General features: G+C 40.0%; 1 protein-coding gene across 2 annotated transcripts in view; it reads right to left on the bottom strand.

The window, feature by feature from the left end:
* NFIA (nuclear factor I A) overlaps positions 1 to 17,372 on the bottom strand; it is a 362,734-nt gene that overhangs the window by 104,757 nt on the left and 240,605 nt on the right. For both annotated transcript variants that reach the window (XM_090269546.1, XM_090269545.1), the window contains exon 5: positions 2,490 to 2,607. In XM_090269546.1, coding sequence (XP_090125672.1) covers positions 2,490 to 2,607 — 118 coding nt within the window. The remainder of the gene's footprint in view (positions 1 to 2,489; positions 2,608 to 17,372) is intronic.

Here is a 17,372-nt window from a genome sequence, read left to right as displayed (position 1 = left end):
GGAAGAATGACTCACTCTCCTCTAAAGGACTTACAGTCCAGGTGAGCAGGCAAAAATAAGAATAATAACTCAAGACAGCAAATGCTAAGTATCCAAGAAAAGTTGAGATGCTACATATTCCTTTTTGGGGCATCTCGTGTTGTTCCTTACTAAAAGAATCAGCCTTATTCTTTTTTTTTTTTTTAATAATTTATTTGTTTGTTTGTTTGTTTATTTATTTTTATTTTTAGAGAGAGAGGAAAGGAGAGAGGGAGAGAAACATCACTGTGTGGTTGCCTCTCACTTGCGCCCCCAACTGGGGACCTGACGTGCAACTTAGTCATGTGCCCTGACTGGGAATGGAACCAGCGACACTTGGCTTGCAGGCTGATGCTCAATCCACTGAGCCACAGAAGCCAGGGCTGAATCAGCCCTATTATTAAGAGGATTCTGTATAAAAATAGCATGTTATTTAAATTTCAACAAACCTGAGTCTGAATATAGATTCTACCATTTACTAGGTCTATAACCTGGGGCAAGTTACTTAACTTCTCTGAACTTTAGGTTGATCCACTGTTAAATGGCCAGACTGTGAAGATTAAATCATGTCAGGTATGTAAAGCACCTAATACAGTGCTTCTCACAGACCAGGCAACCAATTAATATTTGCACAACATGAACAAATATCGATTGATTGATGAACTTTTCTATATGTAGGTCTGGGGTATTCTTTTGGACACATTTTCTAACCTGTACACTGATAATTCTGTTGAGTCTATATGCTTAAAGAATTTTTTTTTAAAAAAATAATCATTCTAGGAGAGTCTAATGAGAGTAAAACAAACATATTACTGACTTATTAACTACTGATGCTGTTTATAATTAGCTCCTTATCAAGGTTAGTTATTTGCAGAATACAAGAATGACACTAGCCTTTTAAATGACATTAATAATCAGGTTTCTCCTCAGAGAGTCACAACAAAAGGCAACAAAACAGCAGGAGAAGCACTGCTGGGGACATCCCTGGTACATGTGCAGCACACATATGAAAAACAAACAGCCCATCAACTTTTAAATTAATCGCTGCCTACAAGTGTTTGCAAAGCTTTTTCATGTTGACTGAGTGTAGTTATATACAATGTCTCTTCCATCATCAAACATTCAAAATCCTCAAAATGTATTAGCACCCGAATGTGTTCACAATCTCATTCTTTTATTATAGATGTACTTTGGATTTGAGACCCCCCCCCCGAATGAAGAGCCGATACCACAGCGAACTGTAGGAACTTATAAATAATGTGAAATATAGTGGTAGGATTTGGTGGTTATATTTAGAGAATAACTGTTCCAATTGTTTTCAAGGTATTAAGTTATGACTTAGCTGATTTTCTTGTTGTTAAGTAATGATGGTTAAAATTTTAAAGTCAAAGTAAGAATGAGTCTCTACCAAAGAAAATTTCTATAATCTAGACAGTGTTTCAAATCATAAAACTACGGTCCTTGCTTTCAGAGGAAATGCCATAGTCCAATGTTTTTCTGCAAAGTACACAAATGATAAAGATCGTTCTGCACCATTCTTTTCTTTGTTGTCACAGTCCAATGCTAGAGCCAATTTGTAAAAGAATACTGTGGGTTTAATGCCTAATCCCTTTCCCTCTGGTTCAGGTTATCTAGAGACAACAGGATCTTGCAAAACGCTTCATTCTGATTGTGGCGTTGTAACCTCAAGGGGATCAAGCGCCCTGTAATCATTATCTGGTTCTGCTCTTCCAGCTTTACCTCTTGAAGTCTCCAGGTGCAAGGGGGTTTAGGATCCAGCCACGCCCGCCACAGGACAACATTCACTTTTATAACCTCACACAAAGCTATCTTTATCTCTTCGGACAACTCCAACAGACTGGATTTCCAAACCTTTGGAGGCTCAGCCGGAGAAAAGCTAGAAAGCAGGTGTGATCTCTGCTGTGAGCATGGGGACTGGGACTGGTGTCACCAGCATCAGCTTTGTGCCAAACATGCCAAAACACACATCCGTTTCCCTAGCCAAGCTTCATCCTTAATTTCCTGAGAATGTGCTACGTTTGTCATCTGTCCTTCCTCCACACCTTTGCTCATGTCTTCACCCCACACGGAACAATGTTCCTTTCTCTTTCCATCTTACTAACCTGAAGCAACATTTATTGCTGAGCACAAATCACTCTGTTTGGACAGAGCTTTGTTTATCTATTTTTACCCGTTGTCACATAACTTAGCCGGTTTTCACTGTCTGTAGGGGTGGTATGGTGCGTGTGTGTGTGTGTGTGTAATTTATCTGTCTGTCTGTCTATCTATTTCTGCCACATATGCATCTGCTTTCTTGTCCCAGTTAGACTGAAAGTCTGTTGGGGCTGAACCCACCTCCTAGTATCTTCTACTGCTGTAGGCATATTGTTGAGTGTCTAGCAGGCCTAGAGTTAAAAATCAAGGTGTGTAACTATGAATATGACTTTTTAAAGAGGCTTCAATCCCCTTACCTGGTAGAGGATGTGCTGGGTAAAGACCTCCTCATAGCTCCTGGACTCATGCTATAGTATGAAGAACTTTCCAAATCTGAGAGAGAAAAATTTGGGCCAGTTCCTGCAGCTATTGGTGCTATAATAAAAGAAAAAAAAAAAAAAAAAAAAAAAACAAGGAAAAAAGAAAAAACAGGTAAGTTAAGTTCTGTAGATAAAAGATCAATGAGAGTATATTTCAGGGTTGTGTTTAACACATTTTACTTTTTGAATTTATAGGGTAAGCTTATCCAGAATAATCACTAATAAACTCAAAAGTATGTTGACAATAAAAAGTCTCCACCAGAAAGACATCTTTTTCCTAAGGTATCTTTCGTCTTTTCTCTTTTTTTAATGGTCAATCAGCACTAGGGTTGCAATGTTGCTGGGTGCTTTCAACAAAAATACCTCCATGTTTTGGGCTCCAACTCACCTTCAGTGACCAGCCAAAACATTCCCCGAGCTTTTCTAACTTTGTCTGATCCTGATAGCCTTCACTCAACTATATTTTGGAATTAGGTATGAACTGCAAATTCATCTTTCTAATTTTTAGCAATGGGATAAGTGTGATTTCTGCTTCCTGTGAATCATCTCGCACCCTGCACACACCTGCACTTTAATATCCATCCCACCTGCGTAAGGCCTTCAAACGATGGGCCCCGCACACAGTTGCTGTAGATGAAGTTCTACTGAAAAACATCCATACCCATTCATTTGGGTACTGTCTCTGCTTCCACTCTGTGAGGCAGAGACAAGTAGCTGGAACAGGGATCATGTGCTTCACAAAGCAGAAAATATCTGTGTAGAAGAATTTGCCAACCTCTGATTTAAGGGATTATTAAGGATAATTTTGACTATACGTGATTTTCAAAGCAGACGGTTGTATGAGACTTGTAATTCCTTACATTTTTTTATGTCCTAGAGCCTCTAGATACCTTATTTTCAGTAGTAGCACAATAAGTATTTTAAATAAATAAATAACATCTATTCATTTTATGAAACAACTCTGTAAAATCAGTAGTGCAACTATATTAGTAAAAATACTCTCTTCTTTTGAAAGATGACGCAAAAGCAAAAACAACGCATGAACTTCTCACCCTCCACTATAATTTGGGACTGTTGCAGTTCTATTGTCAGCAGCTAATATAAACCCAGACACCAGGAGGCAGTCAGTAAGCACCGGCCAAATGGAACTGATTCCTAGTCAGAGGAGAACCAAAAAAGTGTGAAAATGCTACCATCAAATTTGCATTTGTAATCTAGAAACATCACCCTGTCAGGAGAGTAAGAATGGTGAGGAGTGGCCTGGCAGTTGAAGAATATAATCAGCAAAACCATAGCAGCCAGGGGAGTCCTTTAAATAGATAAGATGGGAGTGTGGTCTAAATTCAAGGGATGGGAAGGAAGGAGTTTGGTGGAAGTTATTTAGAAGTCAGAATCAAGAAAATGCGTTGACTTCTTAAGTCTGCTAATAATGGAAAGAGGGAGTACGGGATGTTTCCCAGGATTATTGCTTAGGGGAAATTGCAGTGCCATGATAAAATAAGAGACTCAGGGGAGGCTGTGAGGGGATACAGCAATTTCTAAGAATAAACACTTAGTTGTTTGATTAATAGCAATGGCTAAAATTTAATAATAACTGTCATTATATAAAACGAACCACTGCTAAGAAATGGAAAACTCTGAAATTCACATCCACTTTTTGAAATTCAAACACATCTTTCAATGATAGGCTTTAATGGGTGAAGGGCCTTTGGTTCAAAAACAAATGATTAGGCTTGAATATATGTGGAAACAGAGTTCTAATTAATAATTTTCCAAGTCATTCCCTAATCTTTTTATATTAAATGTATTTGCATGTTTCTCCCTTTTATTTCATAATATTTTATATTTTATGAGGGCTGATTATTCAAATATGGGTCTGGATCAACCATCATCCCTTTCAGTGGCCTGGCATACATCTAACAGGTACCCCTTCATGGCTGTGCCTTCATGGAGCTTCGAGATTCGCACCCCTCATTAACTAAAGAAGGGTCTGGATTTAGATTTTCTTCACAAGTTTCAGGATGGGGCTGGGTTCTCAGCTGTATGGAGTGGGTGCTTCACTCCCAAGCACCGAGGGAATCCCATGAGCCCCACTCCCTCACTCTTAGAAGAAAAGACGAGCAAGATGTGAGTGAAATGAGTTTAACGACACAGCGAGGACAAGTCTGAGGCCCTCTCCCTCGTGGCGAACAATCAGCTGCTCTTCTAGTTAACACTTTGTCTATCATGGTCTGCCCTAGAAAGAAATGCCTTTTACCGTATCTTTACAAAATGTCAAGGGAGAAAGAACAGGTGAAGGATGAAAAATACGTGTGTAAATATGGTGTTCCCCACTCTCAGGGAGATTAAAAAATGATTAAGATTAAGCCCACAGAAATGTTCCTTAAGTTGCTTGTGTACTTATTTCATGTGAATCACTTAGTACGCCATAGCTGTAACCTAGCCAATAGCAGCAGGTGGCCTGGCAGCACGGTGACACTTCCCATAGCGTCTGCTGGACTTCTGGTGAGTCACTTTAGGGTTTGGAAAACTGATTATGTGTGTCTTGAATTTTAAAACCTCACTAAACTTCTGAAATGAGAATGGATTCCACAACCTAGGTTAAATAATCCTGCTAATGCACAGCCCCACATTCTGCCTTCTTCAAAACAGTCCTGTAAGGAAACATCCCTTGGTACCATCTGTGTGTATCAGCCTCTTGCAATGGATGTGAATCCATCCGTTTATAGAAATGGATTTTGATTCAGTGATATTGGGATGACCAAAGAGAAAGTATTATATCTTAGAGTAGGGGGTCACTGACCAAGGATCCCTGCAACAGGATTGGGTATTCTCAGTGCCTGTAATCTGAACAGGAAGAGAGTTCGAACTAAGAACTCAAAAGGTGGGCTTTCGACGGGCTTTTATGAGTACTGTTGGGGGAATGTTTTGGTAAGTACTCTATTATAGCTAACTTAATCCTCAAAACAACCGTTTCAGGAAAGTATATTTTCCAGATGAGGAGAAATAAACCCTGGAATGAGGTTAAATTACTTGCCCTGAATTATAGAATGGCAAAAAGAGGGAGAGCCAGGATTAAAAGTCAAGGACATCTGACCATGAAACCTGTTCTCCCTGCACCACCTTGACTCTCATATACAATATTTGCCTTAGAGTTAAGATGTTAAGAAGCTACACAGTGTCTCTGTTCTTACAAGGTTTACAACCTAGTAGAATGATAAATAATACCTGAATGTCTAATGCAATACCGAATGGGTTCAATCTCAAAGGAGAAACACAAAGAATGTGCTAGGAAAGTTCAAAGGAGAAATAGATCACATTGGCTGGTGGGATCACAAAAAGGGTTGATTTCAGGAATTGTTGGTGCTTAAGCTAATCCTTCAAGGATGGTTAGGATTTAAAGAGGCAGAGACAATAGGCAGGAGAGGGTTTCTAGGCAAATGAGAAAGCATGTGCATAAGTCTGGAGATCAGCTGTAGAGTGAGTGATCTGTGGAATCCATGACAGTTTCTGAGTGAGGAAATGGTAATTGTTGCAGCTGAAGAACCATAATATGACGAGAGCATACAGAATATGAGAAAGGGCACTAAGACTCTGGAGGTGGGGAAATCAGTGGGTAGCTTAATTTAGGTCCTGGAAAGAGGCAACAGAAGCCTAACCCAGCTGTCAAGAAAAAAAAAAAAAAGAATTTTCACAATAGATAAGTAACTCTTCTGGGAGAGTAAACAGGTATAAAAGACTGTTTCCAATTGTGTGCTATGAAAGGGCATAAATAAGCAAATGATCGTATTATTTTAACAATTATAAAATAGCAGTAAGATATATATATATAACACATATAACATGCTTCTTAGTTAATAATGGCAATAAGTCCTGAAAATTAGGAAACTAAAAGTTTTCAATGGTTAAATGATTTGTCCAGTGCCTGCCTAGGATGTCATGGTGAGCTTCTGAAGCCAACAACTAACTGCCTTCTGGTGTGTTACAGAGATTATGTAGCCACTGTCAGTCAAACATAGGGATGTTAAGGAAGGATTGGAGCAATCACAACACTTTCTGTCTGTTCTATATATTGTGAAACTTAATTTTGCTCCATCTGTACTTGACCATAGGCTTTATCATTAATTATCTCATGCATAACATTTACTCCCCAACTGGACTGAGTGTATTTTGAGAACTATAAAGCTAGACAGTGCTGGTCTGGGTCTGGAGTCCCAGCGCTGCCAATAACCACCTAAGTGACTTGCTTAAGTTATTTAAACTCTTTGGACTTCATAATCCTAATAATAATTATGATAAAGATCAAAACTCACCACAGCCACCACCACCACCACCACCACCTGCTGCCAAGGCAATGACCATCACAATAATGAAGACCAACATTTATTAGGCATCCTTGAAGGACCAGACACTGGACTAACAGCTTTAAACACATCATTGCATTTAATCCTCACAGTGCTACTAGGAAGGAACTGAGGCACAAGGAGGTTGAGTAACTTTCATAGTTCACCAAGTCAGGAGGTTATACCAGATGGCCTTTAATCTTACAGATCCCAGGGTCTCTTTTGTGCTCCTAAACAGCTCACCACAGTTTAGTATACACAGCTGATGATCAATGAATATGCTCTGAATTAAGGAAAGTGAATAATTACCCTTTCCAGTCGCACCCCCAAACTTTAATAAGTGCAAAAGGAAACTTAGAAATCTATAAATATACATAATGAGGACTGCGCCTCAACTTTCTTAAGCAGTATTGCAAATACTCCGACCTGAACTTTGTGTGGATTTTGTTCCACAGAGGAATTCTCCTCAGAAGGTTAACTTGTTTCTTCAGATGTTATTTCTAAGTCATTTGTCCCCACCCCCTTCTTCCCTGTCATGAGGAGAATGTAGCCTTTGTGTCATTTCTTAATAAATGGTTTGCTATTAAGGAATCATTATAGTAATGGGGGCTATTGGAAGAAAGGGGTTACTTTAGTAGCCAACCCTCTTAATGACCTGCTCTTCTGTACACATTAGTAGTTGGATACGGTTGTGGTTATTGAACTTCTGCCATCCACCAGAGACAATCTGCTCAGGCTTGTATTGTTGGAAAGAGAGGATAATGGAAAAAGAAACATTTTATCCAAATTTTCATACTCTTCCTGGGAGAGGGCAGTGCACTGAGTTTACAACTTGTTCAGCAGGAGCCGGCGGGGGGCATGAACAAGTGACCAGGGTGGCCAACCTACTCCTGTTGGCACCTGTCCCCTGAGAGGCTGTGTTCAATAAAATTCAACAGATATTTATGGAGCACTTTTAATGGGCCAGGCTCTGTTCCAGATGCTTGAGGTCCACTGGTGGACAAGATATATAAAAACCTTGCCCTTGTGGGGTTCACATTTTACAGAGTAGCCATCAGTTTCCCCTTCTTCAAATTTTCATGGCAACTAAAGAATACAAAACCATGGCCAAAAGGCCCCTCCTCCCCAAATAAAGACTATCAGGGTTTAGCACTCAATTTCCAACTTACAAAATAACTACTGGAAAATAAAGAGGTATATTTCTCTCCAGATTATATAATCTATGTACTCATTGAGACTTTGGGAACCTGATGACAGCGTGGGGGCAGGTCAAGTCCAACAACAGCACACAGTTCCATTGGCCCCGCACAATTTTGTGCTGTTTTGCATTCTAGTGGCAAAGATCTTGTAAGAGAGTCCATGTCACCACACAAAAGGAGTGAACATGGGAAAATACTCGTTCTACTTTCTATGAAACGCATGGTTGTAAAACGTACAACGCTACAAAAACTCAAGCAAATCTGGAATCATCGTTAAAAGTAATTAATTTGGAATGTAATTTATGACAAAAAAAAACTCAACTTCTTTGTTATCTCCTCTCCCTTTTACCGTAATATACTTCCTGAACACTGCCTATGAGAGAGAGCTTTCAGAAAGAAAAAAAAAAATAAGTATAGTAAAATTAACCCATTTTATCATTTTGTGCTTTTGGCCAGAGTTTCCTGACTGTGGCTATGAGGAGCTGTAAAACTGATGAATTTGCATGGAAAAAGAAACCAGTGTAAGTAATTTGTGTAAGAGGTAACGTGAACAGAGACTGTTATAATTCAGACACCCTGCAGATAGCAGGCTGCTGCAGTGCGAGCAGTTATGGGTTAGAAAAATGACCACACTGCAGTCAGTCTGACTTGAATGGAAATCAATCATAAAGGTACTTTCTCTGCAGCTTGTACGCCACACAGTCTTCAGCAACTCCTTTGCCAAGCAGATTTCTGGTCTGTAAACCATGTGCTGATCTCCTTTTTTGACCCTTCCTTTCTGAAAGGTCTGACCAAATGCAGGCTAGGGGTGTGGTTTTCCAGAATGGAAACATAAAAGAAAGGCACTGAACTACAACAAGGATTTCCCTTTATGTGAAAATGAACTCCCCTGCTATTATAAGATTTAAGCAATGCTTTTTATGAAATGCGGTATTAGGTGCTATAGCAAGTTGAATGTTTTAACCTCATCGAATGTATCTGCTAATACAGACAGGACACTGTTTTTCTACACCACACTTTTTTTGGACACAACTTACAAAGCATGTGTGTTTGTGGTGGCAGGGGAGGTAAAGAGTGAACTTCTTGTTTCTAAAAATAATGTTTTCCTTTTACTCAAATAGAAACAGCTCACTAATACCACCTTCCTCCCCACTCTGAATCATGAAGATGGTTTGTTTATCTTTGATTGATAATTATTTTGAGATCAATTTGTAAAATAAATATGTTCAGGCACTTTATTGCCTTCAAGAAAGCTCAGGCGTGGGTCTCAAGAAACAGATATCTACTCTATAAAGAAAGGACCATTTCCTACTTATCTCTGTATTCCCCTCGGCACACAGTGCAGGATGCTTCATATATTGTACATGCAACAGATATTTACTGAATTGAACTAAAATCATATGAGCTTGTTAATGAAAAAAGAAAAACAGCTAAGAGCTAATATTTATTGAGCATTTATTATGTGCCCAAAAATGTGCTAGGAGTTTTACCAGAATTATCTGATTTCATTCCCACTGCACCCTTATGAAATATGTGTTTGTATTACTCTCATTTACAAATGAGAAAATTAGCTGTGAGGTTAAGTAACATGATCAAGTTCACACAGCTAAATAAGTGACAGAGCAAGCATTTGAACCCAGATATCTCTCTGTGCTCCAAAAAACAAGGGTAAAACCCACATTTCCAGTCTCCTTGTTTTCCCTTTACATCCATTACTGGGGACACAAATACAACAAGATTTAAATAGGAAAAATAATTGTCACCTACTACTTAACTGGCAGAGTTCTATCTCATCGTCCTCCTTCTCACTTCTTTGTTTTTATAGGTGTTTTGAGTTACAAGTGCCCACCAGTGCTCCACTGGATAAAACTCCTGACCCTGGGTCTAGCAGAGCCACCCATGGTGGGGTAAGCTATGCTGACTGATCTCCTGCATTAGCTGGCTCTGCCTCTGGGACTGAAATTGCTTTTCTGCATTGTAGAGTATCATTCGTCTTAGCTTTCAGTTGAGGCCAAATGTAGTACCCATTTAGTACCTGATACAGCTTCGGCAATCCCCTGACAGGGGGTGAGTTTAAAAGCCCAACAGGTCTTTGTACCACAATGATCTATAAACCAGGGAAGGACTTCCAAACATAAGCCCCTTAACCCAGAGTGCACTGGGACCATCTGATCATTAGTGATCAGGAAACCAAGCCACATCAACAGACTCCCATCCCAACAACCCACAAATCTAGCTGTCTATAATAATAATAATTATAATTCTCAAAAATTGCACCAAGAATTGTTTCTTTCTCCTCCATCTATTGAAAAATCCCAATATGTACTCACATCAATCATATATTAGATTCACTCTGTTCCAGTAATTGACCTAATGTTGACTACTGTCATCCTAGGCATGTCTACAGAGCCACCAACATGGATGGTCTTGTAATCAGCAAGAGGTATCTATGGTAATATATTCTAGCCAAAATCTCAATAATATTAGTGGTCTTATTGTGGGGTAATATAAGATTTCTGTCTGGCTTTTAGAAATCCTAAAAATGCCTTTTAGTTCCCCAATATTACCCATTAGATATGATTATCTGTTCTTTAAAACATTGAGGCTTATGAGAGCATAAATAAAGGTTTACTAAAAACAACATTGTTAGTAATGACCTCTAGTTACTCACGGGGAATCTTTATGTCCATAATTTAAGAGAAAGTAAAATTTTTGAATATTACAGAACCAAGCACTACTTTTAAAACTCTGATAAAAATGACTACAGCACGGCTATAGCCACTTCAAAAGCTGTTATTTGTGTCAGCGTTAGATTGATAATTTTAAAACATCTTGTTATCCATTAGATCCCCTGGAAGAGAAAATCCCAGAATAATGCAGAAGCATAGGCTTTGGCTGAAAACTTGAGGAATAAGAAGTTTCTGGCTTCCTAAAAGCACGTGAATTAGATCTAGTATTGCCATGCTCTTATTCTATCAGTTATTAATTCTGAAGGGGTCACTACAATGGCTCTTCTAATAAACTGATTTTTGTAACATAAATTCTAAAATCGGTTCTTCTTAATTTATACACACACAAGACACAGGCACACACAAAATACATATAGACACACACATACATTTTCAATAAATTTTCTGATAGTGTGGTCAGCTCAAAGATCAGCTCTGAGCACACGGTGAGAGATCAGGGACAGAGGCTTTGTTCAATAATAATCATAACAGTTACCATAGTTGAATATTTACTGTAGGCTAGATATCTAACTCTCAAAATACTCCTGAGAGGTATTACTATTTCCAGCATCCAGACTTAGGCCCAGAGTACAGTTGGCACTTAATAAATATTTGTTGATTGAGTGAATGATTGTTACTATGAGGAGAACACAGCTGATGAGATAAATATTGCCCGAAGTCATACAGTTAATGAGTGGCAGAACCAAATCGTCAACTCTACATCCTGGACTATTTTGTGATCCCATGCTGACATCTTACATATAGATTTGAGATTGTATATTCTACATAGGAAGCAAAACCAATGAATTACCTAGAAAAGATTAGAAATAGATGAACACACGAATAGAGATCATGATAACAGATTAGTATTTATGTTATGTTTTCTGTCTCTCCCTGAGTCTGGTTTTTACAATAAAAATGTTCCTAGCTTGGTAAATTCAGCAGGAGCTTTAGCTAAGCACAGAAGGCCCCCTAACTCCTGCCATGAGAAGTCTCACTGCCAGCTCTCACCAGGGAAGTCGTGAGATGGATATGAGTGTAACAGAAAGAACTGGACCTTTGTGTGCAGCGCGGACTGGTGAATCTGCTGATGTCATAAGCTTGTTCTTACTGTAGTTCTAATTTCAGCTGACACGGTGGTCACAGCACCACTGCTGGGACACATCAAACACAAGGTGCATGCACCTTTCAGTTTGTAGGTAAAGGTGGGACACCTCTTCCTTATGTGGCTCCTCCTCTATGAGGTGAGGAGAGCAGGACAGGAAAAATCAGGTTTGCCCACCCATACTGTGAGCTGGGATTCAGAAGAAAGAGTGGCGTTGCAAAAATCTCTGTTACTACCATTCCTTTCCATTTGCTGCCAGCTTTCCTGTCCAAATATTCCCCCAAAATATGTCAAAGAAATTAAAAGAAATCATACAACAAAACATCCTTCTGAACTAATTCAATTTCAGTATTTAGTTTGAAAATTTATTGGATGATAGTAGAGGGAACCCACTAAATTAAGCCAGACAGGCTGGCATTTTTCTTCCTAAGGGTATAGCAATATTTAATATTTTATGTCTCAATGAGGGGTTGATTAAAGCTAGAACATGAGACATTTTGCAAGGTCATAATATATTTGGGATAAGGTGGCTTAGATAGGCAAAGTGAAAAAAAAAATAGGGCCAATCAGTACTTTCTATCCTATAACTTAACAGATTTTCTTTAAAAACTCTGGAAGAGGAGCCATTGACTTCTACAGATGGAAAATGTGTCATGTTCATTTTAAAATTACTAGTAGAGCCTGCTATTGACCATCTAATTATGCTGAGTTCCATTTATAAACATAGCTAACCACTAAGTTTATGGAGACTTTTTGTGCTGCTTTAATAGGATATTGATCGAGAGCATAGTTTGAGTGTACTGCCATTGAATTGTGTAATGGCAAACAAAAGGCAAGGTCACAACCATGTTCATGCCAGGGCTGCAGTCTGTTTTTTATTATAATCTTTTTGTTTCTTCCTTTAATGCTCAAGCCCATATGGTTCCTTTGGAAAGAAGAGCTTACTTAAGAATATATCCTATTTTTAATATTAATTCCCATGCAATGATCAACTCTTGTGTTACTTAAGAGAGGAGAACCAACAGGCCACTTGTTTAGAAAAGGAAGTGTCAAACATATTTCACTTTAATAAAGATCTAAAACATCCCAACTACTTAAATGAAACCCTAAAGAACTGCATGTCTGGAATCTCTACACTATATTCTCAACTTCTTGATGAGACCTTTGCAAAAACATTTTGTAACGTTCAACTTTGAGTTTGTTGCCAGCCAACAGCTTCACTTGCTTATTATTGTACCTGGTAGCTGAGTTATTTCTGTTGTAGTAGCTCCATCACGTCAGGCTAGAAATACTGCTGACAGTGCCTACGAAATAGGCCAGAAAATCGGAGTGGATGGCCGTGGGTACTCAAAGACACACAGAGGACATGGAGACTTAAAAAAGCAGTTTAAAAATGAACCGCAAGTTGGATCTTAGTGACGATCCCTGTGTGAGAATATAGAAATAGTACATATTTCTAAGGCAGAAAACAGCCACTAGGGTGCCACCTCATGCCAGGCTGAGGCAGACGCCTGGCTCATTCACTCCAAGTCTCCATTGACAAACGGCTCGGGAATCCTGAAGCCACCCGGCCGCCCAGCTTAGTGGCAGAGCCAGGACAATTCAGCGGCTGAATTTTAATAGATTCTGCAGCAGTGCAACAGGAACCAAAAATCAGTCTGGGTAACTGCGAGCGGTTTTCACACCCAAAGACTCCAAGGCTGGCCACAGTGTGCTGAGAACCCTGGCTTTTCAAAATTCCAGGACCATGAAGTCATCCCCCGCCGCGAAGTTTACTTAACCCTTGCAGCCGGCCGGGGTGTTCAAACCACTGCCTGGAAAACTGGAACCCACCAGGCCAGAGTCACAATGGCCTGTGTGTATTTGCGGTTTTCCTCTTTCCCAGCGAAGTATTTAGGGTTTCGGAGTCACTCCACCAACTTCAAGTAAAAGAGTCAGCACTTTAGAAGGAAATGGGCAGAAGTAGTGGATTTTTCAGGAGGATTTTCTGGGTTCATACCAGGAAGCATATTTGACAGCCTCAAAGCACACACAGGGAGGAAAACCCTGGTACAAAATAAACAAGAGTGGGTGCCGGCCCGGAGAGCAGTCTAAGAGCATCATTCAGCAGGTCGTAGAGTGGGCGCTCTGTGGCAGCTTCATGGGAGAGAGACCCATCTGAAAACGCTGCTAGAAGGCTTTGTTTGAAAATGCAGCGTCATGTAAGAGCCATTGCAACAGATGGTTCCTGTCTCTTTCCTCACAGTATTCTGCTAAAACAACTTCAGTGATTCTGAACCACATTGTTAGCACTGGTAAACCCCCTCCCCCTAACCCCAAAGCAGAGAAGACTTCTCTCTTTCTCTCTGGCACAGTGTCTAGTAGTCTGAATAGTGGTCCTCTCGCCCCGGGGAAGAAAGTAATAAATAACCAGAACAACTTTCAGATGGTGCTATCACGTGGGGGAAAAGGTAGGAGAACAAACATACACTTGCTTTTATGCGACAGTGCTTTCTTGGCTGCTTACAGAAACAGGACTCTCCTTTCTTGCCTTTCACGAACTCTAGATATGCAAAATAAATGTAAAGGCAGGAGGCAAGGGTGAGGAGGAACTTAGAGGGAGACCCTGATAGCTCCATGAAGCTCATCAGTACAATAACCTTGTTGCCCAACTCTCACCTCTGGCTGTGGGAGGCTCAGCCAGCAGCTTTCTCTTGAGTTTCTCTGCCATTGCCACCCTGTAGTAACACGATTATAGACAACAAGCTTAGCACATAGTTATTTCAGTGAGTCCTCATGAGGAAACGCTGAAATAGCACCTCCCTCCTCTATTAAATTTAAAAGGAGGAAAACTAAAAACCGAAACTAACTGGAAACCTGGGGAAAGTAAATACTTATATTAGCAAATTTAAAAATTGAATGCTAAAGAGCCAGGAAAAGTGTCAACTGTCAAGCGAAGGCCACCATTAGTGTGAAGTTTCCAGACTTTATATGTGGTTGGGGGGACTGGATGGGACTGGGATAGATCACTGGCTGGGGAGCATGAGATATTTACAGAGTACAGGTGATTTTTAGGGAAGCAAAACTATTTTGTATGATACTGTAATAATGCATGCATGTCACTGTGCACTTGCCAGAACACATAAATGTACAACACAAAGAGTGAACCCTAATGTAAACTATGGACTTGAATTAATATAATGTATCAATATCAGCTCATCAATTGTAACAAATGTACTACACTAATAAAAGATGTTAATAATAGGAGAAACTAGTTAGCAGTTATACCTAAATTCTGTACTTTCTGTTAACTTAAAACCATAAAACTAACTGTATGCATTTTTAAAAAATTATTCCAGAAAAAAAGTCCAGGGAAAAAAATTAAGCATCTTACTTGTTTCGTGTTATGTGAAAAGAGTTTTAACCTTTTTAAATGCACACATTAATAATGTAAAAGTTTATCAACACTAACAATAAATGATTATTTAATAAAAGCACACAATCTTTGGATTTTGGTTAGTTCTATATGCAGGTATAGGAGAGGTCAGGACAAACATGTCCGCAGTCAGCTAGCTGAGTACCGCAAAGCGAAAAGAGCAAGTTTCTTAACCTCTTAGAGCATCGCAGTCGCCTACATCTGTAAAAGGGGACGGTAACAGCAACCACGGGAGGCGTGAATGAGATAATGTTTACGAAGTCCCTAGCACAATTCCCGGTCCCTGGTGCATGCTTGATAAATGCTAGCTACTATAATTTTACATATTAGTGTTGGATCATGCTCTTAACAGCGCTAACATCATGCGTTTAATCAACTTATGTGCCAGTTAGCTTATTTCTATTTCAAGGTTGCAGAATGCACCCAGCCCCACTCATCTGTAAAATGTGTCTGCTGCACCTCTAAAACAGACGCTTCGGGCTTCCAGCCTGGGGCAGGGGTCAGCACTGTGAGGAATGGTTAAGGGTTTTGACTCTTTCCTGTGGCTCGAGTGTTCAGCCTTTCAGAAAGGTGTGTGTGTGAGGACACCTGAGTTGGGGGATCCTTACCCTACCCAGCCACCAAGGCAACTGAGAGACATATATCCTGACAAACCTGGATTAAAGATCTGTAAGAGGGAGGGGGCTCTGGATGGCAGTTTGGCCTGAAGCCATGGTTTAGCTGACACAGCCCAGTCCCACCCTTGCCAAACGGTTTCAGTCAGCATGAGGCCATGTGCGAGTGAGTCCTAGAGCGATTACACAGCAGAGTGCAGAATCACAAGCGCTCAGGGGCCGGAGGATGCTCACGATGCCAGGCGGCAGCAGCACCACCCCCCGAAACAGGGACAGGAGACAAATCCAGGCCCCTCTGCAAATTCAATCTGTGATCCAGCCAGACCCTCTGGAAGTCTGGAAGGCAGGTTTAGAATTCACTTGGCAACCATGCCGTCACAGCCTGCATAGAGGTCTAATCAAGCTTGGGACTGATAAACCCTTGGCTATAAGACCTTGAGGAGACATATGTTAAGTAGAAAAGGGATGGGATTCTGGGGATCTTTCTGAGCAGGCTGAGTCTTCTCGTACAAGCCCCAGGCCTCAGACACTGATAGTAATGAAGACTAAGTGCAAGCATTACCGCAGCCAGGCTTGATTTAAAAGGTATAGGGCTCCAACGTTATAGTTCAAAGGATTTTCACTCTTGGAGGCTATGTCTGGATTATCCTAAGGGCTCAATGAATGTATTTCCCTCTGTCACTATGGCAGTTATACTCTGATAGATCAGTCTATATTACTATTGTTATTAAAACTACAAGAAAAACGTGAGTTAATAACTTTTAAAAGTCCTAAAAAGTTATATATGTTTATATGCATGTGTGTATGTATATATGTATGTATCATTATTTGTCTAAGGCAAATAACTGGCTAGTTAGCTATGCTACAACATATAGCCTCCAAATCAACAAGGCAATCTAGTCTCTACTTCGCTGGTTGCTACTTGAAGCATACTTTATAATATGACAGCAACTTTTCCCTTTGATCTCACAACCGGCTGCTCCTAATGACTTATCCCTTAGGTTTCCACGCAACCTCCACTCCCCCAAACACACATACCAGGACACCCCTGCATCAATCTAGGCTTCCTGAGTCCCAGAATTCGAACACCTACCGAATAGCTACCTTCCTGCTATTGTCCCCATCTTGCCTCACATTGTAGATTTCCATGGGCCAGTCTAGGAGCATGGATTCTAGCATTACACAGACAGCTTAACCATTTACCATTTGTTTGACTTTGGGTAAACGACTTCAATAGATCTGCAATTTAACTCATTTGTAAAAACGAGAGTAATTTCTTATCCGACCAGTTTACTGCAAGGATCAACTTATGTTACCTCCATGAAAACTTAATGCAGTATCTGGCAGATAGTGAATGTTCAGCAGTTACCCTCTATCTATCCCTCTACCCCTAGATTCCCTGACTCCACATTGTA

The sequence above is a fragment of the Furipterus horrens genome, unplaced genomic scaffold (genome assembly GCF_987537825.1).
Source record: "Furipterus horrens unplaced genomic scaffold, mFurHor1.1.pri manual_scaffold_3, whole genome shotgun sequence".
NCBI lineage: Eukaryota > Metazoa > Chordata > Mammalia > Chiroptera > Furipteridae > Furipterus > Furipterus horrens.
The sequence above is the reverse complement of the archived record's forward strand: the minus strand, read 5'-3'. Positions and strand labels throughout refer to the sequence as shown.